Below are 25450 nucleotides of genomic sequence, written 5' to 3' on the forward strand. Positions count from 1 at the left end.
GCGGGCCCTGGCTGTCCCGGCCCGAGGTGAGTGAGGAAACGGGGCGGCGTGGCTGTGACAGTCCCAGCAATTGCACCGTGCTGGGAAACGCCCTGGTGTGTCAGCGGCCGCCTGGCCAGCCCTGCAGCCCTGCGGGAGCGCTCCCATGGCGGGTGCCTAGTGCTTTGCCCAGCCTCCCTGGGAGTCTCAAGTCACCAGCCCCCAGGAGCCAGTTCCACTCCCGAAAACACATCCCGGCGGGGGCGGGGGCGGGGCCTTCCTGCGCAGCCTGCGGGTTTTTCCTTCTCTGCGCTAGGCCGCTGCCCTCCCCCGCCCCGCTGTAACCCTTGGGCAGTCTGCACCCAGAGCCGGGCCAGGGCTGGGGGAGGTGCTCTGGACCCCGCTTGTGTTAGCCCTACCCCCCCGTCCCTGTACACAGCCCTCTCACCCACTTACTGGGCAGCTGCGCCTCTGTGGCTTGCTTGGGCTTGGTCCCCGAGTCCTGGAACCTGCCAGGGGAGAGGCAGGCCCAGAGCTGGGCACAGGCTCTGGCCCAGGGGGTCTCGTCCAGGGAAGGGGCCGAAGAAGCCCACCAGGACGGGGGGGACAGTGACTCGGGAGGGACGTCACGTGCTCCAGGCTCCCCGGGGCGTGTGCAGGCGACCTGGGGACTCCTTGCAGAGAGGCGAAGACCAGACGTCTACCAGGGCTCACCGGAGAGCTACACGAGTTACCGACGGCTGCACCCAGGCTTGGAGCGCCCCTGGCCTCTGACTGCCAGCTGCTGGGAATGGGCAACGGGGGGAGGGGGAGCACTGGCTGTTCTGTTCCCTCCGTCTGGGGCCCTGGCATTGGGCACTGTGGGCAGGCGGGACCCTGGACTGGATGGGCCTTGGTCTGACGCAGCCTGGCCGCTCTCATCATCTTTTAGCTAGAAATGTTACGAACCTCCGGTGCCAGGCTACCCGCACAGCAGGCTGGGCAGCACAAAGCCCTTGGCTCCGGCTCGCTGAGCGGAAAGGACAGCGTCACGTGAGACCAGCCGCTCGCCGGTTACCCTCAGACGTCCCCTTTAACCCGCTCGCTTCCTGGTGAATGCCAGCCGAGTCCTCCCCCTTCCCGCCGCTCCCTGCCCCGAGAGAGCTCCCCAGAGGTCCCTGGGAAGGCGGGGAGCAGCGCGGCGCCGGGCGTGCACCCCCAGCTGGAAGGCTGTTTGCGGTGCGGCGCTTGCTCTGTGGCACAGACGCCCCTGGGGAGGAAGAGGAGGCAATTGCGAGGGGGTAAAATAGGCAAAGTGTTAGAGGGAGGGTTCCAGCAGCGAGCGCGGCCGGGCTGGGGCAGAGGCCCTGGAATACTGAGGTGGACAGAGCACTAGCAGGTTACAGCCGGAGCCCCGGACACGCTAGCAAGTCAGACCTTCTGCCTCTCGCGCGTCTGCTCCTCTTCGGCTTGCCGGGGCTGGCAGCTCCCTGCCCGCCATGCTGCTGTCGGCGTGAGCCTGGCCCGAGTTCGGCAGCGGGCCCTGGAGCCGTGCCTGGCCCTGCATCGATGGCAGCAGGCACGTTTCTCGCCCTTGCTGAAGCCCTGCCCCCCACGCCCTGTCCCAGGGAGGCTTTGTGCGTCGTCGCAGTGCGGTGGCAGGTCTCCAGGCCGATGGGTCGTTTCTCCGCGACGCGCGTTCCCGCTGCGCTCTCGGTTGCTCCTTCTCAGCGGGGCGGGTTCACAGCCGGTTCCTGCCTCTTCCAACCATGGGGGAGCCCGAGTTTGGCCTTCACCGGAGCGGAGGGGCCGGGAGCGGTCCTCGGCGCTGCTCTCCGCGGCTGCGTGGGACCGCGGCGGCTGGGAATGGGTTCAGATCCTCACAAGCAGAGGGGTTCATGTGTCTTCTAGTTGGAGTCTGTGGCTCGTGAGCAGGCCCCTCCCGCCCGCTGCAGGGGCCTGGTGGCGTGGGAAGCCAGGCAGAGCAGTGGGGCCAGGCTGCGCATTTGCCCGGAACAGCTGCAGGCGCCTCAGTTTGTTACCAGGTGGATTCTGGGCTTTGCCATGGTCTCCCCCCTCCCCCCCGGCATTGCCTGCAGCCAGCTCTAGGTCTGTCCACGCACGGTGGGGAGCCGCCTTGGCCGTGGGAGACGCCACTGCAGCTGGAGGGGGGTGTGGGGGCCGCCTGGGCAGGGGGGATAGACTCCGGTCGTGGGAGAGTCCCTCGGGCGTTCGGCAGGCCTCACCTGTCGCCGGGCTTGGGGGCGTAAGGCAAAGGGATCCGTGCGCACTGTCCATCCTCGCTGAGGCCAGGTGAGCGGGGGGCCAGCCGAGAGCGCGAGGAGGCAGCTACAGGCCCAGCTGTTGAGGGCTTTGTGGGAGAAGCCCCAGTTCTGTTCCCAGCAGCCCCTCCTGTGGAGGGGGAAGAAGCAAACCAGCAGGGGTGGGGCTGCTTTCTGGTCAGCTGCTTTCCTTGGGACAATGGGATCTGAAGCATTTGTTAAAGGGCCTTTTATCAGCCAGGAGCCCTTCTGTGCCGGCTGCAGTGAGCGTGGGGCGGGCTTGTCCCCAGCAGAGCAGTGCACACCAGTGTCAATCGCAAAGGCAGCAATCACTGACTTCCACCCGCACCGGCCTCTGGCACCAGCACGGACCCCTGGGCAGCAGACAGGGCCCAGGGCAGCAGGTGGCGGTGCACTTTGCCCAGGGGAACTGCCTCTTGAGAAGGCTCTTTCGTGCTGGGCCTTGCCTAACCCGCTTTCTGTGTCGTCTGTTTGTGCACAGGGGCTCTGCAAGTAGAGAACAGCGAGGAGTCAGACCAAGGCAAATACGAATGTGTTGCAACCAACAGCGCAGGAACCCGCTACTCCGCTCCAGCTAACCTGTATGTTCGAGGTAAGAGCAGCTGCTGTCCAAGGGGCGTTCTCCGTGTGGGACGGGGCAGCTTGGCCGAGAACGTGGCCCTGTCTGTGCTGCTCTGCCGCTGGGTGCATTGTGTGACTTGAGTGGCCATTTGCTCAAGATAAAATACATTCAACCCTAATGCATTTCTGAATAACAGTTGGCTTGACTCCGACTGGCAAGACAAGGAAATCCATCTTCTCCAAGCATGTGGGATCTTCTGTTGTCAAAACAACTGAGTTAGGGCCAGGATCTTCATTCCTTTGCATTTTTTAACTTTGTGGCAATTACTGAGGTGGAGGAGGGGTGTTTCAGTCTCTCCTGGAGAAAGACGAATCTTCAGAGAAGTCTAAAATAAAGTCCCATTCTCCTGCTAAGACGCAGGTTGTCAATTGTGGATGAGCAGCTATTTAGACATTTGCTTTAGAACATTTAGCCTTAAAAGCTAGAGAGCAGAGCTGCTTTTTGAATCTGTCTCCGTCAATCTTGTGTCTGCAGTAAAGACACAAGATCTTGTGGGTATTAAAGATACATTCAAAGAACCTACTGAACATTAGCTGCGAAGAAGCCACTTTCTAATGGTTATTGCCTTGCTTATTTACATCTGTTGTTTTCAGAACACAGAAATTACGGCGGATTGACCTCTGGGTTAATTTCTTTTTCAAAATGAAATAACCCTGAATTACAAGTTTGGAAGGGGGCGGGGCGGAGGGTCTTTAAACAGCTGATTAACTCTGTTTCGTTCGTCCAGGGAAAAAGTGCTTTGCTGATTGGGATCTGGCGCAGCCAGGTCAGAAACCCTTGGAAACTGGTTTGTGCTTTGCCCCAGGGGCTGGCTGCTCCCTAATGGTTTCTTGGCAGGTGTTTAGAACTCAACTTTATTTCCACATAGTAACTCGAGACGCTGACAATTGTTGGTAAATAACATTTCCTTTCTCTCTCTCTCTCTCTTTTGAGAATCCCTGCCCCCGCCACTCTTGGATGCTCCAAGTGCTTTGCTCGGCGAGGACGCAATGAAGATAACACGTCTCACGCTCTGCATTTGCTTCTAGGTGTCGCTTTGGGCCTTTTGATCCTTTTCTTTGCTTCTAGGTGCAGCTTCTTGTGCTGGATTCTTTGCTTTCTGGGGGGGGTAGAGGGGGGTTCATCTTGCAGCATTATTTGGATTGTAAGAATCTTTGGCAAACTCAAGTCTCCAGCGAAAGGGGCACAGAAGCGTGAGCTTTCTTGGTGGGATGGAGCCATCCATTTGGCTCTGACAGCAGAACCGGGGGTGGCTGTAAGCTCCTGGTATTCGTGTGGATTCATTGTTCAGGCCAGCACTGGTAAAATGCACCCAGCTCGTCAAGTCCCGTGGCAAGAGCGAGCTTGCTCCTTGGAACTGATCACATAGAATGGTGTGCACTGACTTTGGGGTACGTAGCCTTCTAGCCAAATACCTGCCTGTTTCCCTTCCTGGCCATAGGCTCAGTCCAGGAAGCATGCCCCAGTTCATAGAAATGCGGCTTGGAGGCCAGCCGTTCCGCTGAATGCAGCAGCTTTTAGGGATGGAGAAACTTCATCTTCAGTCATTCTGGTTCCCCTTGCTGTGTGTTCGCCCTTCACTTACAAGGGAGCCTTGAGCCTGGAGGAAGTGCAGTGAATCTGGCCCATGGAAGGGTCTGGCTGGCCTGCGGGGGCGTGGGGAGGAGAATGGGTGTACACGTGGCGAAAGGCTCCAGATGCTCCATGTAGAGGATGCTTCCGACCTGTGCTCGGCTCCTGTTGTTTCCCAGTGCTTTCCTTTGCTGCACGCCCCAGAACAAGCCTCCCTTCATTGCCCCGACTCGGTGTCATGCCAGGCTCCCACCTGCATCACCCTGACGAAGTTCGGCCCTAGGTAGAAAACAGGCTGCGCCATGAACCGCCACCCGATGAAATCCCATGTCCCGGCCTGCCGAGTGGCTGCTCTCGAACGCTGTGCCAGACTGCTCCCGTCAGGCGAGGTCTGCGCCGCAATGTCAGCTCGGAGGAAGAAACGCAATTTGCCGAACGCAAACTGTGCGTCTCTTTCTCCTTTACTTTCACAGGAGGCTGTTCCGGAATTCGGCACCTCTGCATGGCAGCACATTTCGGAAAGAAGTGCTCTTTGCACACCTCCTTCTTCCTCGTCCAACGAGGGTGAAAGGGATGGCGAAAGTGCGTCCGCTTTTCTGAAAAGTTTTGGAAAAGCAGACACGTTCCTTGGACACGGCGTTGCTATTTCAGGATCCCTCCGGGATCCCGGACCAGCGCTGCAGTCTAGACAGGGCCTGAGTGACTTCAGCAAGTCAGCCCACCCAAGCTCCAAGGTTTATACCTTTATCAAACATTATCCCTTGCCTGTGTTTTCGAATACAAAGACTCCCTCGTGTCTGCCCAGAGTGGTGGCTGGTTAGACGGATCAGTAACTTTCAGGGGGCCCTGGGAAAGTGCCTCCGTGTTTGCTAGAGAAGACGTTAATTAATGCTAAGTGGCACAGGAGGGGGCGTACCGCTTCAGCACCGCCACACGACGGTTTCATGATTGACCTTATTACTGGGAATGCCCAAGGAATTAGCCACTTACTGGAGAGCGAGGCTGAGGACCGCGTCTGCGAGCAGGGGGGTTCATTTCCATGCCGTGGTAGTTCTCAGAAGTGCTTGTGCCTGCTTTCATGTACAGTCCACTGCTTTTGTAGTAGCTCCCGTGTTTGTTCTCCCCTCACTCCTAGGCTTTCTCATTTCTGATCATTTCCTCCCCCCGAAATCCTTTGTGGGAAGCCTGGGTCATGAAGCACAAGCTCATTAGCATCTTTATTGCATCCCTCGCGCTCACAAAGGAGGTTCCTGGGTGCTGAGCAGGAGTCTCTGGGTGCCGCTGAGGCCTTCCCGGACCACGAACACACAGGAGGCGGACGGAGCTGGGAATCCTTCCGAGCCAGCCCGGCGCCCAGGTGCACTTCCTTAGAAGTTGACGTGTTTGCAAGGGACTTGGAAAGGGCAGTGATGCATTTCCTTCAGGCCGGTATTTTCCTGCTGCTGAGCGAGTTGAGAAGCAGCCCCGCAGGCCTGGGCCCTGCGCCGCGTGTCTGAGAGCTCGGCCCTCTCCACGGCTGGGGCGTTGCAGGCCAGAGAGATAGCACAGCCTCCCCAGCCATCTGAGAGCTCAGACCCTGCTGCCCACGTGCTCAGCCTGGCCCTCTGCTTGCCCCTTGCTAGTCTGTCAGGGGCCTAGTGGCTGGGCCGGTGCCCGACGTTTCCTCCTGGGCTGCACAGTCTGATTGTGCCCAGGCCCCAGCAGGGGCCGTGCCAGCCGGAGGGGAGATGGGCGCCAGCAGTGAGGCCAGGGGATTCCAGCAGTGCCTTGTGTGCCAGCATAACGGCTCAGGTCCCAGAAGCAATGTGGCTGCACACGGCGGCTCATGCGTCAGCACAGGACTCTCCACAGCCGTGCCACAGCCCTTGGGCACCTCTACACACCAGGCGCCAATGGGCCTGCCACGGGGCCGGCCTCAGCCTCCTTGCGAGGGAGCCGCTGGCCAGGGGGCTGCATGGAGTAACGGCCCCCCGAAGCCCGCCAGAGTTCTCTGCGCCTGCAGTAGCCGTGTGTCCTGGGCACCTTTGTGTTGCACCAGGTGGTTCCACGGGGGGAGGGGTAAAGCGAACCCCTCCCCCCGCCAGACAGTGCCACTTGCTGGGCCTTGGGGCGTGGCTGGTGTCGGGTAGGCACCCCAAAGCGTGTGACACGCCCCGCGCTTACAGGCGTGAGGAGAGACAGAAATCAGACGCGGGCGTCAGCGACCGGAGCGAGCCCGCTCAGCAGCCGCGGCCGTGTGGTGAGACCTGCCCAGCTCCCTGCTTGGGCATTTAAGGGCATTTAACTGAGGGGGGTTCACATTTGCTTGGGGGCTAAGAGCTGATCTCCTGAGTTTCACCCTGGAACCCAAACGGAGTGGCTAGTGCCCGCGACGGCCTGGCCCAGCAATCCCAGGAGAGCGCCTCTAGACCCGGAGCAGGGCTCTCCCTGGGGCCACGGCACCGACCCAGCAAGTGGGCTGCCTGGCTGGGTGCCAGCCCAGGACTGACGCTGGCCTGGGGCAATGGCAGGAAGCGTTGAAATGTTTTACTGATCTAAAACCCAGGTGCAGGAGCAGCCAGAGCTGTGGGCGCTGCCGCTGGGACAAGCCAGGGCACAGCTCAGAGCAGAGGGCTCGAGAGAGGAACCCTGTTCTTCTGGAGAGCTGGCACAGGCGGGTGTATCACTCTGCCAGCGAACCGCCGCAGACCCTTGGCTTCCCGGCACCAAGGGTGGTGCCGCTGCCGCTGTGCGTGGCAAGGTGTGCGCTGTACAAGCGGGGAGGAACAGGCTGGTGCCTGGAGAGTACACCTGGTGTCTCCAGAGCATCCTGGTCTCAGTTCCCCTGGGACAAACCTGCCACTTCTCGGCTGGGCAGACGTGTGAACAAGCAAGGGCCCAGTACAAATCACGGAGTCCCTGGGAGCTCAGCATGCACCTGTGGGCATGAGCAGGGACCGGTGAATTCCCGGCTCTGGACTTCCCTGGTCTTGGCAGGAGCCGTCTCTCTGCTTGTCGGGCTGCGGAAAGGGCCTGGTTCTAGCTGGCACTTTGGGATCTGCGAGGTGATCCCAAGATGAAACGCACCTAGAATACTCCAGGGTCTGAGAGAGGTGTCTGAGCCTTTAGCGGTCATCTCTGAAAAGTCATGGGAGTCGGGAGAGAGTCCAGAAGACTGGAAAAGGGTAAATCTAGTGCCCATCTGTAAAAAAGGAAATAAGAACAACCCAGGAACCTACAGACCAGTCAGTTTAGCTTCTGTGCCAGGGAAGATACTGGAGCAAGTAATTAAGGAATCCATCTGCAAACATCTGAAAGATAACACGGTGATAGGGAACAGCCAGCATGGATTTGTAAAGAACAACGCATGTCAGACCAATCGGAGAGCTTTCTTTGATAGTATAATGAATCTTGTGGAGAAGGGAGAAGCGGTGGATGTGGGATACCTAGACTTTAGTAAGGCATTTGATATGGTCTCGCATGATCTTCTTTTCAATAAATTAGGCAAATACAACTTAGATGGTGCTACTGTAAGGTGGGTGCATAACTGGCTGGATAATCATTCTCAGAGAGTAGAGATCAACAGTTCACAGTCCTGCTGGAAGGGCAGAACAAGTGGGGTTCTGCAGGGGTCTGTTTTGGGATCGGCTCTGTTCAATATCTTCATCAACGATTTAGATACCGGCATAGAGAGGACGTTTATTAAGTTTGCCGATGATCCCAAGCTGGGAGGGGTTCCCACTGCTTTGGAGGATGGGTCAGAATTCAAAATGATCTGGGCAAACTGGAGAAATGGTCTGAGGTCAGTAGGATGAAGTTTAATAAGGACAAATGCAAAGTGCTCCACTTAGGAAGGAACAATCAGTTTCACACATACAGAATGGGAAGCGTCTGTCTAGGGAGGAGTCCGCAGAAAGGGATCTAGGGGTCACAGTGGACCACAAGCTAAATACGAGTCAGCAGTGTGACTGTTGCAAAAAAAGTAAACGTGATTCTGGGCTGCATGAACAGGAGTGTGGTGAGCCAGACACGAGGAGTCGTTCTCCCGCTCTGCTCTGCGCTGATTAGGCCTCAGTTGGAGTATTGTGTCCAGTTCTGGGCACCACATTTCAAGAAAGATGTGGAGAAATTGGAGAGGGTCCAGAGAAGAGCAACAAGAATGAGGAAACCTAGAGATATGAGCTATGAGGGAAGACTGAAAGAATTGGGACTGAAAGAAGAGGGAACCTGCCTGCCCATCCTGAGGGCCAGGCATTGTGCGACCCTTTGGGGTTGGAGCTGTGTCTGTGGCACCTCCCACGGAGCCCTGCCTGGATCCCTGCCACATTGCAGCTGCCACGGCCGCTGTGTTACTGGCCCTCGCCACCAAACTTGGGCTGTGGCCTGGGAGCCGTTGCTGCCCACCCGGGGCCGTCCCGTCCTGTCACCCGCAGGGCTCTGCTGCCCACCCGGGGCCGTCCCGTCCTGTCACCCGCAGGGCTCTGCTGCCCGCCCGGGGCCGTCCCGTCCTGTCACCCGCAGGGCTCTGCTGCCCGCCCGGAGCCGTCCCGTCCTGTCACCCGCAGGGCTCTGCTGCCCGCCCGGAGCCGTCCCGTCCTGTCACCCGCAGGGCTCTGCTGCCCGCCCGGAGCCGTCCCGTCCTGTCACCCGCAGGGCTCTGCTGCCCACCCGGGGCCGTCCCGTCCTGTCACCCGCAGGGCTCTGCTGCCCGCCCGGAGCCGTCCCGTCCTGTCACCCGCAGGGCTCTGCTGCCCGCCCGGGGCCGTCCCGTCCTGTCACCCGCAGGGCTCTGCTGCCCGCCCGGAGCCGTCCCGTCCTGTCACCCGCAGGGCTCTGCTGCCCGCCCGGAGCCGTCCCGTCCTGTCACCCGCAGGGCTCTGCTGCCCGCCCGGAGCCGTCCCGTCCTGTCACCCGCAGGGCTCTGCTGCCCGCCCGGAGCCGTCCCGTCCTGTCACCCGCAGGGCTCTGCTGCCCGCCCGGAGCCGTCCCGTCCTGTCACCCGCAGGGCTCTGCTGCCCGCCCGGAGCCGTCCCGTCCTGTCACCCGCAGGGCTCTGCTGCCCGCCCGGAGCCGTCCCGTCCTGTCACCCGCAGGGCTCTGCTGCCCGCCCGGAGCCGTCCCGTCCTGTCACCCGCAGGGCTCTGCTGCCCGCCCGGGGCCGTCCCGTCCTGTCGTCCGCAGGGCTCTGCTGCCCGCCCGGGGCTGTCCCGTCCTGTCGTCCGCAGGGCTCTGCTGCCTGCCCGGAGCCGTCCCGTCCTGTCGTCCGCAGGGCTCTGCTGCCCGCCCGGGGCTGTCCCGTCCTGTCGTCCGCAGGGCTCTGCTGCCTGCCCGGAGCCGTCCCGTCCTGTCGCCCGCAGGGCTCTGCCCGCCCGGGGCCGTCCCGTCCTGTCGCCCGCAGGGCTCTGCCCGCCCGAGGCCGTCCCGTCCTGTCACCCGCAGGGCTCTGCTGCCCACCCGGAGCCGTCCCGTCCTGTCACCCGCAGGGCTCTGCTGCCCGTCCGGAGCCGTCCTGTCCTGTCACCCGCAGGGCTCTGCTGCCCACCCGGAGCCATCCCATCCTGTCACCCGCAGGGCTCTGCTGCCCGCCCGGAGCCATCCCATCCTGTCGTCCGCAGGGCTCTGCTGCCCGCCTGGAGCCGTCCCGTCCCGTCACCCGCAGGGCTCTGCTGCCCGCCCGGGGCTGTCCCGTCCTGTCATCCGCAGGGCTCTGCTGCCCGCCCGGGGCTGTCCCGTCCTGTCACCCGCAGGGCTCTGCTGCCCGCCCGGAGCCGTCCCGTCCTGTCACCCGCAGGGCTCTGCTGCCCGCCCGGGGCCGTCCCGTCCTGTCGCCCGCAGGGCTCTGCCCGCCCGGGGCCGTCCCGTCCTGTCGCCCGCAGGGCTCTGCCCGCCCGAGGCCGTCCCGTCCTGTCACCCGCAGGGCTCTGCTGCCCACCCGGAGCCGTCCCGTCCTGTCACCCGCAGGGCTCTGCTGCCCGTCCGGAGCCGTCCTGTCCTGTCACCCGCAGGGCTCTGCTGCCCACCCGGAGCCATCCCGTCCTGTCACCCGCAGGGCTCTGCTGCCCGCCCGGAGCCATCCCATCCTGTCGTCCGCAGGGCTCTGCTGCCCGCCCGGAGCCATCCCATCCTGTCGTCCGCAGGGCTCTGCTGCCCGCCCGGAGCCATCCCGTCCCGTCACCCGCAGGGCTCTGCTGCCCGCCCGGGGCTGTCCCGTCCTGTCACCCGCAGGGCTCTGCTGCCCGCCCGGGGCTGTCCCGTCCTGTCGTCCGCAGGGCTCTGCTGCCTGCCCGGAGCCGTCCCGTCCTGTCGCCCGCAGGGCTCTGCCCGCCCGGGGCCGTCCCGTCCTGTCGCCCGCAGGGCTCTGCCCGCCCAGGGCCGTCCCATCCTGTCGCCCGCAGGGCTCTGCTGCCCGCCCGGGGCTGTCCCGTTCTGTCACCCGCAGGGCTCTGCTGCCCGCCCGGAGCCGTCCTGTCCTGTTGCCCGCAGGGCTCTGCTGCCCGCCCGGAGCTGTCCCGTCCTGTCGCCTGCAGGGCTCTGCTACCCGCCCTGAACCCTATGAGCAGGGCAGGAGAGCCCCGGACAGCCAGCACATCACAGGGTTCCGGAGAACTGACGTGTTTCTCTCGTGTCTCTGTCATGGTGCTGCCTGTCGTGGGATCACACGTGGGAGGTGGGACTGTTTCCACAGCTCCCTGGGTGCTGGCGTGGGCGCCACCTGGTGTCTGAACTCAAGGCCTGGCAAGAAGCGCGATGCCTTCCTTGAGATGAGCTTAGGGTTGCCAGCTACTTTCACAAAAAATCCCGAACATGGCGGGGGGAAAAAAAAAGGTCGCTGCGTCTTTAAATTCCCGCTCCCCCCGGCAGAGACAGCAGGGGAAATGTCTCCACCAGCCTTCCGTCTGAGAAAAACGGGACACTTGACACTTGACATGTCCGGTATTTCCTGTTGTGTTTTCTGCTGGACAGAAGATGCAGTTACCAGACTGTCCGGGCGAAAACCGGACACCGAGCTCAGCTGGCGCTCAAACCCTTCGGCCTCCGGCGGCCCCAGCGAAAGGCGGGAAGGTGCCAGAGCGGGGCTTTGCCTGTGGCTGGAGCCGGGGAGAATGGAGAACGCCAGGCGTGGCGGGCTGCAGCAGCTGGGTCTGTCAGGCCAGGCGTTTACGGGGCGATCTCTGCCTGTAGCACTTGCTCCTGAGTTCCCATCTGCTGGCTCCAACCCCCCAGTGGCCGATGGCTCGGCCGTGGGCTGCTCTCCCCCACTAGGCCTGTGCTGGGGCCCGTGGGAGCAGCCTGGCCCACCCCATGTGGGTGCCACGCCTGCCCTCCGTGGCCCCGGGAGCGACTGGCTGCTCGGCTGTGTGCGCCGTTCCGCGGGCTGGGATTTAACGTGCAACCTTCCTTCTGAAAAGCAGGTTCCCCCGCGCCCCCAGAGCGCGGCTCGTCAGCAGCTTCCCGCCATCGGTTCCGGCCGCGGCGCTCTAGCTGGAGTCCGATCATTCCGGCCAACGCAAGCCACGGCCCTCGTCCGCAAGGGGACTCACTAACCTTTCGCTGTCTCTCCGCAGGAGCAAGCCGGGGACCTCCACGCGCGTTCGGGGGGTGCTCTGTCTCTCCCTCCAGCTCAGTGCCCCGGCCAGCTCCGCGGCGCCTGCCCTTTCTGCCGCACTTGGCTCTGTGGCTGGAGCGGGGGAGAAGCTGTCCATTTATCCCCCGTGTGCTCCCCCGTGATCTGGGTGTCTGCTTTTCCCCGTGTGTGCTCAGTGGTTCTGCCTGCCGCTGCCCCCCCGGGCTCGGCGTGGGTGTGCGTGTGTGTGTTGCGTGTGCTGAGCTTCTCTTGCTGGCTGGAGGAGGGGCTGCCCGCTGGGGGGTGAGGAGCGCCCGGCCTGGCCAGGCTGTGTGTGGTCCGGCCTTGTGGTGTCAGTGGCGTGCGAACCGATGAAGCTTGGCCTGTTTTTACTCTCTGTGTTTTTCCTTGTCTTTTTTATTCCCTCCTCATCTTCATCGCACTCTGCCATCAAACAAACCAAACTTCCATCTCTCAGATCAGCGAGAAGGTTGGTCCTTTTCACTTCTTATCCACCTCCAGCCCGCCACGCAGATGGGACTTGGCCAGTAGGGAGAGGCGAGCCAGCCCCCCGGGGCGGGGCCCACAGACCCTGGCTCCCTGGCAGGCGGCCGTGCCGGATGATCTCTGCTCCCTGTTCGGTGCTGGCATTGACCCCGCTTGCATGCTGGCTGCACAGAACAGCTCTGCATGCCGAGCGCCGGCCAGCGGGCGCGGGCCAACCCTGCATGTTGCTGTGTGCGGGCATCTCCCTTCTCCCCGCCCCGGACCCGGACCAGGCGCTGCTCCCAGGGCGCGAGGAGCCGTGGGGGGACGGTTTCCCTCGCGCTGCCTGAGCTGGGGGGGGAGCAGGAGCTGCGCTCGCCCCTTCGGCTTCCCTCCTCCCCGCGCAGGTGGCCATGCTCCCTGGGGCCCTGGCAAGCAGAGGACGCTGGCCCCAGGCTGAGCTCCCCTGCTCTTCCGGGGTTCTCCCTCCCTTGGCATGCCGGGACTCCCAGGCTGCGAGCCCCTTGCATGTCCATGGGGCAGGTCTGCCTTCCTCTTCCCTGCTTGTGCTGGAGAGCCCCGGCCGAGCCAGCTGCTGCCCGGCCAGGGAACGTGGCTGCACCCTCCCCCCGTGTCCTGAGGACAGTGGCCCTCCGGGGCTCGGGCCCTGGCGCCGAAGGGCGTGCGTAGGCTGCGGGGGATTTGTGAGGCATGTCGCGCTGCTGGCAGGGCTGGGTGTGGTGGCTCTGGAGACTGGCAGGGTCGGAGGGGACCATTCAGCACAGGCTGGTGTCCCGCCCGTGAGCTGTGAGCGCAGGGCTGGCCAGAGCCTCTCCCCCGAGTGCTGCTCCACGGCCGGTGCCTCGCTCCCCGGAACACGCCCCCTGCGCCGGGTGAGGCGGCCGCACGGCAGGGAAAGCAGAGCCCGCAGCAGGGCACAGGCCCTCCGCCCGGACCAGACTGAGCCGGAGGGCTGGGCCCAGGCCCTAGCTGCCCTGTGGGGTTCCCAGCTTAGCGCATTAGGCACGGAGAGCTCCAGCTTCCATCCTCAGCTTTACTTACAACTGCGCGCTGCTCACCCAGGCATTTAATTACTGCTCTGCGGCTGCCACACGCTTCTTTATTAGAGAGTCGCTTTCTCGCGGCACAGTGGGTCCTTTCTCGCCTCCCCTCCTCAGTGTTGTGTTATTTTCATCAGCGAAATTTCCGAGCATGAATGCAAATTGCAGCGCTGCACAGCCCTCTCTGCCGCGCTTTGCTATTAGCATGTCACTGTGCTGAATGCTGATGTCTCCCGAGCCGCTGCACCGCAATGATAGATCCTCTTTTATATGTGGTTGTCAGCGCAAATAATTAGACCTAAAAGTTATAGCTGAAATCTAATCCAGAAACGGCAAGGCCCTGTTTTGGAAATTGTCTATAAAGTGTCAGCACTCAAGGATGCATTGGGAACATAAATAGTGCAGCATTGTTTGAGCACCGGAGGGGACTGTAAATGCATTTCTCTGCTCTCCTGCTCTTGCTTCTGACACTAGCTTGGGAGCTCCGGTAACCGCCTCGCCCGTTGGAGAGCGAGGAAAGGCGGCTCCTGCAGGCGCCATGCAGCCGGGGGGCCTGTTCCCAGCAGGGGCCCGCTGGCGTGGGCCCCTTCCCCGCCTCCAGCACGTGGCTGGCAGCTGGAGAGGGGCTCCCTGGGGCGTGGCTACTCTCCAGGCCGCGGGGACAGAGGGGAGGCTGTGGCTCTGAGGTGTCTGCACACCTCTTCCCCTCCCAGCTCCTCCCCATGCCCCGGACAGGGCAGCAGAGCGAAGCACCCTGGCTCTGCCCCTCTTGGGTGGGGCAGGGCTGCGGAGCGGCTGCCCATTTCGCTGGGGGCAGGGAAGAGCAGGGGCTTTGGGATCCCAGACAGGGCAGCAGCAGGGGGTCTGCATGCCCGTCCCTCACCTCCCTCTGCGCATTGGGGCCAGGCCGAGCAAGAGGAAAGCGATTTGGGGCCGAAGGAGAGCAGGGCGCCTGGCGTCTGGGGGCAGCGGGAGCCGGGGAGGGGGAGTCCGTATTTGTTTGAGGGGGATTGTTAGTCGGCCGCTGTGGCCAAGGTAGCTAGAGGGAAAAGAAGCGTTTTGCTGAAGCGTTTCCCCTGGAGCCAGGCGGCGCGAGGGCTCTGGCAGCTCCGGGGCTGGACCGAGGGCCAAGAGCAGGGCAGCCGGGTGCGGTTGGAATCGGAGACGTTAGGACGATCGATCGGCCCCTGTGCGCCAGCCACGGGGCATGTGCACGCTAATGCATGTTCAATTATTAACGGCTCAGTCTCTTCGTCTGCACGGGGGTGTTGCCGGCCCCCCCCAGGATTGCGGCTGCACCTTCCGCCCTCTCCTGAGAGACGGAGCAATGGCCCAGGGGTCCGCGTTCCCTCCCAGGCAGGGCGCTCCCGGGGGCCTGGGCCGAGTGGCGAGGAATCTCATTTCCGACCGTGCTGACGTGGACCTCGGAGCGATACCGTGTCCACGGAAACGACCTGACTAGTCACGGCGCCCGGGCCGGCTGCTCGCGAGGCCGAGGCGCCTGGGGCTGCGCCACAGGGAAGGCTTTCAGATTGCACATGCTTGCCCAGAAACGTGTTGTAGGAAGGGCCGGTTCGGGGGGGGACGGAGAGGAGCAGGCGCCCCCAGGTGCTTGTGACACGGGCTGCGGCTGGCGCCGGTTGCCTTGGCCGGGACGGAGGCTCTGGAGAGCTGCTCTTTGTTCAGGTCTTGCTGGGGGAGGCAGGAGCCTCAGACCCGGCGTGAGCCGAGCAGCAGATGTGGGTGCTAGCGCGTGCCCATGGGCGCTGGGCCCGCTCCCATACTGACTGCCAGCCACCGGACCAGCCAGCGCCCCAAGAGCCGGGCTCGCTTGGCTTAGTTCAGCGCATGGCCGGGCGTCTCTGAACCTCCCCCGGCCCTGGGCCCATGGGCGCTGGGCCCGCTCCCATACTGACTGCCAGCCACCGGACCAGCCAGCGCCCCACGAGCCGGGCTCGCTTGGCTTAGTTCAGCGCATGGCCGGGCGTCTCTGAGCCTCCCCCGGCCCTGGGCCCATGGGCGCTGGGCCTGCTCCCATACTGACTGCCAGCCACCGGACCAGCCAGCGCCCCAAGAGCCGGGCTCGCTTGGCTTAGTTCAGCGCATGGCCGGGCGTCTCTGAGCCTCCCCCGGCCCTGGGCCCATGGGCGCTGGGCCCGCTCCCAGACTGACTGCCAGCCACCGGACCAGCCAGCGCCCCAAGAGCCGGGCTCGCTTGGCTTAGTTCAGCGCATGGCCGGGCGTCTCTGAGCCTCCCCCGGCCCTGGGCCCATGGGCGCTGGGCCCGCTCCCATACTGACTGCCAGCCACCGGACCAGCCGGCGCCCCAAGAGCCGGGCTCGCTTGGCTTAGTTCAGCGCATGGCCGGGCGTCTCTGAGCCTCCCCCGGCCCTGGGCCCATGGGCGCTGGGCCCGCTCCCAGACTGACTGCCAGCCACCGGACCAGCCAGCGCCCCAAGAGCCGGGCTCGCTTGGCTTAGTTCAGCGCATGGCCGGGCGTCTCTGAGCCTCCCCCGGCCCTGGGCCCATGGGCGCTGGGCCCGCTCCCAGACTGACTGCCAGCCACCGGACCAGCCAGCGCCCCAAGAGCCGGGCTCGCTTGGCTTAGTTCAGCGCATGGCCGGGCGTCTCTGAGCCTCCCCCGGCCCTGGGCCCATGGGCGCTGGGCCCGCTCCCATACTGACTGCCAGCCACCGGACCAGCCAGCGCCCCAAGAGCCGGGCTCGCTTGGCTTAGTTCAGCGCATGGCCGGGCGTCTCTGAGCCTCCCCCGGCCCTGGGCCCATGGGCGCTGGGCCCGCTCCCAGACTGACTGCCAGCCACCAGACCAGCCAGCGCCCCAAGAGCCGGGCTCGCTTGGCTTAGTTCAGCGCATGGCCGGGCGTCTCTGAGCCTCCCCCGGCCCTGGGCCCATGGGCGCTGGGCCCGCTCCCAGACTGACTGCCAGCCACCGGACCAGCCAGGGCCCCAAGAGCCGGGCTCGCTTGCCTTAGTTCAGCGCAAGGCCGGGCGTCTCTGAGCCTCCCCCGGCCCTGAGTCCATGGGCGCTGGGCCCGCTCCCAGACTGACTGCCAGCCACCGGACCAGCCAGCGCCCCAAGAGCCGGGCTCGCTTGGCTTAGTTCAGCGCATGGCCGGGCGTCTCTGAGCCTCCCCCGGCCCTGGGCCCATGGGCGCTGGGCCCGCTCCCAGACTGACTGCCAGCCACCGGACCAGCCAGCGCCCCAAGAGCCGGGCTCGCTTGGCTTAGTTCAGCGCATGGCTGGGCGTCTCTGAGCCTCCCCCGGCCCTGGGCCCATGGGCGCTGGGCCCGCTCCCAGACTGACTGCCAGCCACCGGACCAGCCAGCGCCCCAAGAGCTGGGCTCGCTTGGCTTAGTTCAGCGCATGGCCGGGCGTCTCTGAGCCTCCCCCGGCCCTGGGTCCATGGGCGCTGGCTGAAAAGGTGCAGTAGCTGCTCTGGAGGGGCCCCGGGGCTGAGGCCTGCGTGGCGTGGAGCCCACGGCTGTGCCGACCAGAGGCCAGTGGGCCGGGGAGCAGCTGTGTCTGCAGCAGGGGCCCTGTCTGCGGGGCAGCAGGACTGGGCGAGGAGGGCTGCTTCCGCATGCCGGCTGCATGGCCCCTCTTTCCCATTGTCCCGTGGCTGCATGCCCCTGCCCGGCCCTGCCCAGCTCGCTCCGTATGCCCTGCGACCCTCTCCCTGCCTGGCGCGACGGGCCAAGGGGCCAGCGCCTGTGCAGCCCTCGGTCCCCGCGGGGGCGGTCCCTGGCGGGCTGTGCTCGCTGGCGAAGGGAGCCTGCTTGGGCGGCAAACACCCCATCCTGTGAGAGCCATCGCCATGTCCATCGGCGGCGCGCTCATGCCGGTAGCGCTGGGGAGGGGCTCGGGCCTTGGCAGTCGATTGCTGGCACGGCACAGGCAGCGGACTTTGGAGTTAGGCGTCGTGGAGAGCCCCGGCCCCCGGCGGGGACGGCACCGTAAGCCCTGGCTTGCCGCCACGGCGCTGTGGAGTACGCACCCTGCCGCCGGCACCGCCTCATCTCCCCAGCCGGCGCGGGCTCTGTGCTCGCTCGGCACCTCCAGGAGCGGCCCCGGTGCCAGCGCGTCGGCAGCACCGGCCTGTCAGACTGAGCCGGCGCTGCTCCGCCTATCGGCTGCAGCCAGTTTCCTCAGGCGTCGACCCTGCCAGGGCGGCGGGGGAGAGGCTGGAGCCACTGCTCTGCGTGGGCACTGGTGCTGCGATTCCGCCCTGGGCCTGCTCTGCGGAGGTGCTGGGCAATGGGAACGGGAGCCAGACGGCAACCTTCCCCAGACTGCGCCATTTCCTTTCCCTGGGGCGCCGGGCCAGGCCCCGCCAGGCAGCTCCAGACCAAACGGCCCCGACGCGAGCCCTGGGGAGGGGCCCTTCCTCTGACTCGGTGCCTTCAGTTGGCAGTTTCGAGCGCGACTGCAGCTGGGAGCTGCTTGCGCCGGAGTCGAATGAAGCGCCCAGCGGGCGAGTGGTGGGGGAGACGCTGTGGGAGGCAATGAGGAGAACCAGGCTCCAACGGGCTCCACAGAGCTGGGCCGAGCCTTCCCCCGTCCCAGGGGTGCAATCTCCCACCCGTCGGGACTAGCGTCTCCTGCCCAGCCCCGCGTGGCCTGGCGCTCCCCTGCTGAGCCTGCGTCCCACTGCTCCAGCAGTAGCGCCAGGGCTCACTCGCCTCCGGCACCCCCGCCAGGTGTGGGGGGCGGGCGAGCAGGTAATCCCTGGGCCAGAGCTGCATTGGGCCTGCTTTCTGGCTCGGGAGCTGTTGCGACGGGGCCGGGGCACGCCAGAAAGGCCTGGCGCTAGGGCGCGGCTGGGCTGGCCTGCAAGGAGCGGGTCCAGCAGGACGGAAGCGGCGTGTGCGGTCTGACGAGCGGCGAACAGCATTGGGGCCTCTCTGCGGCTGGCTGCGCCCTGCCAGGGGTAACGCCGCGCCTGCTCCATGCAGCCGAGCTCCGCCAGCTGGTCCAGGAACCCTCCTAATGCTTTGCTCCTTGTTGCAGTGCGGCGTGTGGCCCCTCGCTTCTCCATCCCTCCCAGCAACCACGAGGTGATGCCCGGGGGCAGCGTGAACCTCACCTGCGTGGCCGTGGGCGCGCCGATGCCCTACGTGAAGTGGATGGCGGGCGCGGAGGAACTGACCAAAGAAGACGAGATGCCAGTGGGCAGGAACGTCCTGGAGTTGAACAGCATCATGCAGTCCACTAACTACACCTGCGTGGCCATCTCCTCTCTCGGCATGATCGAAGCCACGGCCCAGATCACCGTCAAAGGTGAGCCCTGCCCGGCCCCACGGCCGCTGGGAGCGCACACAGGAGCACGGGGGCCTGGCGGGGGCACTGCAGCCTCGCGGCCCTGCAGTCCGCAAAGGACGTTCCCAGCCCACCACTGCGTTTTCCCTACTGGCGCCAGTGGCCTGTCTCCCCCCCGCGCCTGGGCCAGGCCTCACTTGGCGGGGGGGCCGGCTGCCTTGGACAGGCCCTGCTGTGCCACGAGGCATCCCTGGGACTCCAGGGCCTGTCTTTCCTCAGGGAGTCTGGGGCCTGGCTCGGCCCCAGATTAGCAAGGGCACCTGAGCCCTCAGGCCCGTTGTAAACAGGCTACAAGCAGGATAAACCTGGGACAAGCAGGTTGGGACTCACTGGCGACTCACAGGTTGGGACTTAGCCTGCAGCCGGCCGGCGCGTCCGGGGAGCCCCCCGCTCTGACCCCCTGCACTTAGCCTGCAGCCGGCCGGCGCGTCCGGGGAGCCCCCCGCTCTGACCCCCTGCACTTAGCCTGCAGCCGGCCGGCGCGTCCGGGGAGCCCCCCGCTCTGACCCCCTGCACTTAGCCTGCAGCCGGCCGGCGCGTCCGGGGAGCCCCCCGCTCTGACCCCCTGCACTTAGCCTGCAGCCGGCCGGCGCGTCCGGGGAGCCCCCCGCTCTGACCCCCTGCACTTAGCCTGCAGCCGGCCGGCGCGTCCGGGGAGCCCCCCGCTCTGACCCCCTGCACTTAGCCTGCAGCCGGCCGGCGCGTCCGGGGAGCCCCCCGCTCTGACCCCCTGCACTTAGCCTGCAGCCGGCCGGCGCGTCCGGGGAGCCCCCCGCTCTGACCCCCTGCACTTAGCCTGCAGCCGGCCGGCGCGTCCGGGGAGCCCCCCGCTCTGGCCCCCTGCACTTAGCCCGCAGCCGGCCGGCGCGTCTGGGGAGCCCCCCGCTCTGATCCCCTGCACTTAGCCCGCAGCCGGCCGGCGCGTCCGGGGAGCCCCCCGCTCTGACCCCCTGCACTTAGCCTGCAGCCGGCCGGCGCGTCCGGGGAGCCCCCCGCTCTGACCCCCTGCACTTAGCCCGCAGCCGGCCGGCGCGTCCGGGGAGCCCCCCGCTCTGACCCCCTGCACTTAGCCTGCAGCCGGCCGGCGCGTCCGGGGAGCCCCTGGAGCCACGCAGGTTCCCGAAGCCGGCGCCGCGTCTGCCCCTGAAAGGGGAATGCGGGAGCAGGGGAGCCATCCATGGCTCATCTCGACCGCTTCTCTCTCCTCCAACCCCAGCGCTGCCCAAGCCCCCGCCGGAGCCGCAGGTGACGGAGACGACGGCCACCAGCGTGACCCTCACCTGGGACTCTGGCAACTCAGAGCCCATCTCGTACTACGTCATCCAGTACAAGCCCAAGGCCTGGGAGGGCCACTTCCAGGAGGTGGACGGAGTGGCCACCACCCGCTACAGCATCGGGGGCCTCAGCCCGTTCTCGGAGTACGCCTTCCGCGTCCTCGCCGTCAACACCATCGGCCGGGGGCCCCCCAGCGAGCTGGTGGAAGCCCGCACGGGGGAGCAGGCCCCCTCCAGCCCGCCCCTGAAGGTGCAGGCCCGGATGCTGAGTGCCAGCACCATGCTCGTGCAGTGGGAGCAGCCAGAGGAGCCCAACGGCCAGATCCGAGGCTTCCGGGTGTACTACACCACGGACCCCCACCTGCCCCTGAGCATGTGGCAGAAGCACAACACTGACGACAGCCACCTCACCACCGTGGGCAGCCTGATCACAGGCACCACCTACAGCATCCGGGTCCTGGCCTTCACCTCCGTGGGAGACGGGCCCCCCTCGGACATCCTGCAGGTCAAAACGCAGCAGGGGGGTACGTAGCAGCGCACGTCGGGGGAGCGGTGCCCCAGGAGCCGGGCTGGGCCGTGGGTTTTGATGGGGGGGCACTTTGGCAGGTGGTAGGGGCCCCACTTTTGGGGGGGCGGGTCTGGGACGGAGGCTGGGGCGGAAGGAAGCTCGGGGCAGGCAACTGGGGTGCAGGACAGGGCGTGGGGTCGCAGAGGGAGGTGGGGGAAGGGGGTTCGCAGTGCACAGAGCTTCCTCCTACCCCGCGCAGAGGAGCAGATGGAGCAGCCAGCTGCTCTGAGCCCTGGGCTGCTCCCTGCCTCTGGGTCCGGCGGGGTGGGCCGTGGGGTGGACTCAAAGGCTTGGCAGGCCGGGTCTGGCCCACCCCGACCAATAGCAACGTTGAGGGCCCCACTGGATGTGCTCGCCCTGCCTGGAGCTGAGGAGGGGGAGGGCCCAGGTGAAATTCACAAGCCCCCTGCCAGGCGCTGGGAGCAGAGGCTGCTTTGCCCTTGCACCAGCCCCAGCCAGCACTGACTGTTGTGTCCGTCCCAGTGCCAGCCCAGCCAGCTGATTTCCAGGCAGAGGCGGAGTCGGACACCCGGATCCTGCTGACGTGGCTCCCGGCCTCGCAGGAACGCATCACCAAATACGAGCTGCTCTACTGGGAAGGCGAGGCTGGGAGCCAGGTGAGGCGTCTGCCTTTGCCGCAGCCCATGAGCCACGGGTCAGAGCAGGCTGAGCCAGAAGGCTGGCGGGGCGGTAGCAGGCCCCACGGCGCAGTGGGCCCTGGGATCGGTAGCACGTTGGGGCTGGTGGACCGGGCTGTGTCTGGGCACCGCTGAGGGCATCCGCTCAGGGTGAATTGCTCAAAACCAGGGCTCCGTACAGCCCCAGACTGGAGACCTTCCCAACAGGCCACACACCAGCCACGCTGATCCTTTAGCATCTAAACTCTAAGGCTGGGTCTACATTGGCACCCTTTCCGGAAAAGGGCTTATTTTCCGCAAGATCCCGTCTAGACTGGCGCTTTTCTCCGGCAAAACCCCGAGCCGGAAAAAGCCGCAGCCATGTTCATGCAAATGCCGCGGGGGATATTTAAATCCCCCGCGGCATTTGCAATTCCGAAGTGTCTCATTAGCATCCCTTTTCCGGAAAAGGGGCCAATGTAGACACAGCCTAAAGGTTTATTAACAAAAGACAGGAAAGGTGGCGCGTGAGGCTGCTCAGGAGAACACGTTACATGCGCCAGTCGCCCAGGTCCGGACGCAGGCTCTCAGCAGAGCTGTTCCAAGCTGCCGGCTCCGAAGTCTCTGGCGCGCATCCTACGTCAGGGCGGGTCGGCAGCCCTCCCGCGCGCTGCCCCCGCCAGGCTGCGTCTGGGATCAGCGGCGAGATTGAAGACAGGGTGGAGTCGGCCTCCTGGTGCTCTACGTCCATCCCTGGGCTCTCCCAAGCCAGAGCGGGTCACGTGGCCCGGTGACCTGTCTGTGTTCCACATGCCGGCAGCCGTTCTGCCCTGGCTGGTCTGCAGGTGCCCGGACGCCTCCCTCAGGTGTGTCGGGCCACTGAGAGCCCTGCTAGCGAGCAGAGTCCTCCACTGACCAGTCCTTTACAGCAGGCAGCCCAGGGACACTCAGCACCAGCCAGAGCCCACGCTCAACCCCACACGCAGACGTGGCACAAGCACACGAGTAGCAGACGTAGGGTCAGTAGGACACGAGCTGTCACGTGACACCTCCCGTGGCCCCTTTGTACGGACTTGGGGCAAACACCCCCCGGGCGCAGCCGTGATCTGGCTGCTCCCCTTAAAGTCCAGTAACGTGACAGGAGCGAACCCTGATCTCAGCCTGTCTCGTGTTCTTCCTTCCCCACCATTCCCGTCGGGGCAGTCGGGGGCTGGCATTGCAGACACACAGCAGGGCCACGGGAGGAAAGCTCTTGGCTGAGCTGCCTAGGTGGACGCGTCTGCGTGGCTCCGAGGCCGGACAGGCGGAGGCTGGGACGGCCCTGCAGCCAGATGGCTGTGGAGATGCCCTGGCAAGGTCCCTCCAGCATCCAGGTCGGGTCCCTGGAGCAATGGGGCCAACCCCCAGCAGCCAGCTGAGTGGTGGTAATACACCCCGGGACCCAGTGCTGGGCCTGGATGTGGGCCGATCCCCGGCAGCGCCAACAGAACTACCCCGACAGCAGTGTGTCCTCGCCCTGCCTGCGGCACAGGTGTGGGGAGCACTCCCGGCCCGCCTGCGGGAGACACCGGCCCACCCGTCAGGGATGCTCCCGGCCCGCCTGCGGGAGACACCGGCCCGCCCGTCAGGGATGCTCCCGGCCCGCCTGCGGGAGACACCGGCCCGCCCGTCAGGGACGCTCCCGGCCCGCCTGCGGGAGACACCGGCCTGCCCGTCAGGGATGCTCCCGGCCCGCCTGCGGGAGACACCGGCCCACCCGTCAGGGATGCTCCCGGCCCGCCTGCGGGAGACACCGGCCCACCCGTCAGGGATGCTCCCGGCCCGCCTGCGGGAGACACCGGCCCGCCCGTCAGGGATGCTCCCGGCCCACCTGCGGGAGACACCGGCCCGCCCGTCAGGGATGCTCCCGGCCCGCCTGCGGGAGACACCGGCCCGCCCGTCAGGGATGCTCCCGGCCCGCCTGCGGGAGACACCGGCCTGCCCGTCAGGGATGCTCCCGGCCCGCCTGCGGGAGACACCGGCCCGCCCGTCAGGGATGCTCCCGGCCCGCCTGCGGGAGACACCGGCCCGCCCGTCAGGGATGCTCCCGGCCCGCCTGCGGGAGACACCGGCCCGCCCGTCAGGGATGCTCCTGGCCCACCTGCGGGAGACACCGGCCTGCCCGTTAGGGATGCTCCCGGCCCGCCTGCGGGAGACACCGGCCTGCCCGTCAGGGATGCTCCCGGCCCGCCTGCGGGAGACACCGGCCCGCCCGTCAGGGACGGTCCTGGCCCGCCTGCGACAGACAACAGGCCCGCCCGTCAAGGACGCTCCTGGCCCGCCTGCGGGAGACACCGGCCTGCCCGTCAGGGATGCTCCTGGCCCGCCTGCGGGAGACACCGGCCCGCCCGTCAGGGATGCTCCTGGCCCGCCTGCGGGAGACACCGGCCTGCCCATCAGGGGCACTCCCGGCCCGCCTGCGGGAGACACCGGCCCGCCCGTCAGGGACGCTCCTGGCCCGCCTGCGGGAGACACCGGCCTGCCCGTCAGGGGCACTCCCGGCCCGCCTGCGGGAGACACCGGCCCGCCCGTCAGGGACGCTCCTGGCCCGCCTGCGGGAGACACCGGCCTGCCCGTCAGGGACGCTCCTGGCCCGCCTGCGGGAGACACCGGCCCGCCCGTCAGGGGCACTCCCGGCCCGCCTGCGGGAGACACCGGCCCGCCCGTCAGGGACGCTCCTGGCCCGCCTGCGGGAGACACCGGCCTGCCCGTCAGGGGCACTCCCGGCCCACCTGCGGGAGACACCGGCCCGCCCGTCAGGGATGCTCCTGGCCCGCCTGCGGGAGACACCGGCCTGCCCGTCAGGGGCACTCCTGGCCCGCCTGCGGGAGACACCGGCCCGCCCGTCAGGGACGCTCCCGGCCCGCTTGCGGCAGACACCGGCCTGCCCGTCAGGGACGCTCCCAGCCCGCCTGCCCATCACAGGGGACTGCCTCGTGGTGGGACAAGGCCGTTGAAGCCGCTGTCCTGCGGTTAATGACGAGGCCGCGTGTGCTCCCAGAACCTGGCCAGGGCAGGAGCGCCGTGCAACCGGCCGGCCGTCCTGGGTCACTTGGAGCTGTCGGTAGCGGGGGTTGCCTGTCTCCTGTGGGGTGGCAGTCGGGGTCCAGAGGGTGTCTGGGGCTGTGCAGTTCTGGGGGACGGCTGCTGGCTCCCCCTGCGCTAGTAACAGGCGTCTCCTCCGCCCTCCAGCGCAAAGTGGAGTTGGACCCGAGCTCGTCGTACGCGGTGGAAGGTCTCAAGCCGGACACACTGTACCAGTTCCGGCTGGGCGCCCGCTCGGAGCTGGGCCTGGGGGTGTACACCCCCGTCATAGAAGCCAGAACCGCCCAATCCAGTAAGTGGCCCCCGGGTGCGTGGTGAGGGCAGAGCAGAGGCAGCCCGCGAGCTCCTGCCCTGCTGGTGTTCTCAGAGCAGCCGCGGAGCCATGGTGGCCGGTGGCGGCAGGCAGCCGGGCCGCGCTCTGGTGGCGGCAGAAGGCTGTGCGGTAAGTGCTGTCTGTGTCCTTCCGCCATCCCCTCCTTCCCGAGGAGACTCCCAGAGACGCGGCGGAGGAGGGAGACGGGCGGGGCGGGGTCCTGTGTCTCTGGGAGTTTCCTCACACGCCGTCATGCCATCCCGCCGGCGGATGGGCTCCACGCATGAGCCTGTCTCCCAGGCATGTGCCGCACCATCCCCACCCTTTCCTTCCCAGCCACCTGCCCCGCTGGAGCCGGGGGGCGAGGGGCTGCTGCTCCCCGGCCTGCAGGTGATGGGGGTGGGGGGACGAGGGTAGCTGGGGGAAGGAGCAGTGGGCCGGGGAGGTTGGAGAACATGGACCCATGGGGGAGGGGCTGCTGCTCCCCAGCCTGCAGGCAGACGGGTCCCTCCAGCCTGTTGGGCGGGAGGCTGTGACGGGCCGGGCTGGGTCTGGGCACAGCTGAGGGCGTCCGCTCAGGGAGAATTGCTCAAATCCGGGGCTCCTTACAGCCCCCAGACTGGAGACCTCTCCAAACAGGCCACACACCAGTCCCACAGAGCGCTTCAGCTGCCTGCCTGAAGCCTCCCAAGCAAAACCCCTCTGGCACCCC

The 25450-nt window shown here is 65.9% G+C and overlaps 1 protein-coding gene across 10 annotated transcripts in view; it reads left to right on the plus strand.

Annotated features, from left to right (window-relative positions):
* The window catches only part of PTPRF (protein tyrosine phosphatase receptor type F), a 572086-nt gene that overhangs the window by 465570 nt on the left and 81066 nt on the right, over positions 1–25450 (plus strand). For all 10 annotated transcript variants that reach the window (XM_089780368.1, XM_089780367.1, XM_089780372.1 and 7 more), the window contains 5 exons: positions 2743–2853; positions 18574–18843; positions 20099–20680; positions 21208–21341; positions 24573–24717. In XM_089780368.1, coding sequence (XP_089636494.1) covers positions 2743–2853; positions 18574–18843; positions 20099–20680; positions 21208–21341; positions 24573–24717 — 1242 coding nt within the window. The remainder of the gene's footprint in view (positions 1–2742; positions 2854–18573; positions 18844–20098; positions 20681–21207; positions 21342–24572; positions 24718–25450) is intronic.

The sequence above is a fragment of the Pelodiscus sinensis genome, chromosome 9 (genome assembly GCF_052426305.1).
Source record: "Pelodiscus sinensis isolate ZL-2025 chromosome 9, ASM5242630v1, whole genome shotgun sequence".
NCBI classification, from domain to species: Eukaryota; Metazoa; Chordata; order Testudines; family Trionychidae; genus Pelodiscus; species Pelodiscus sinensis.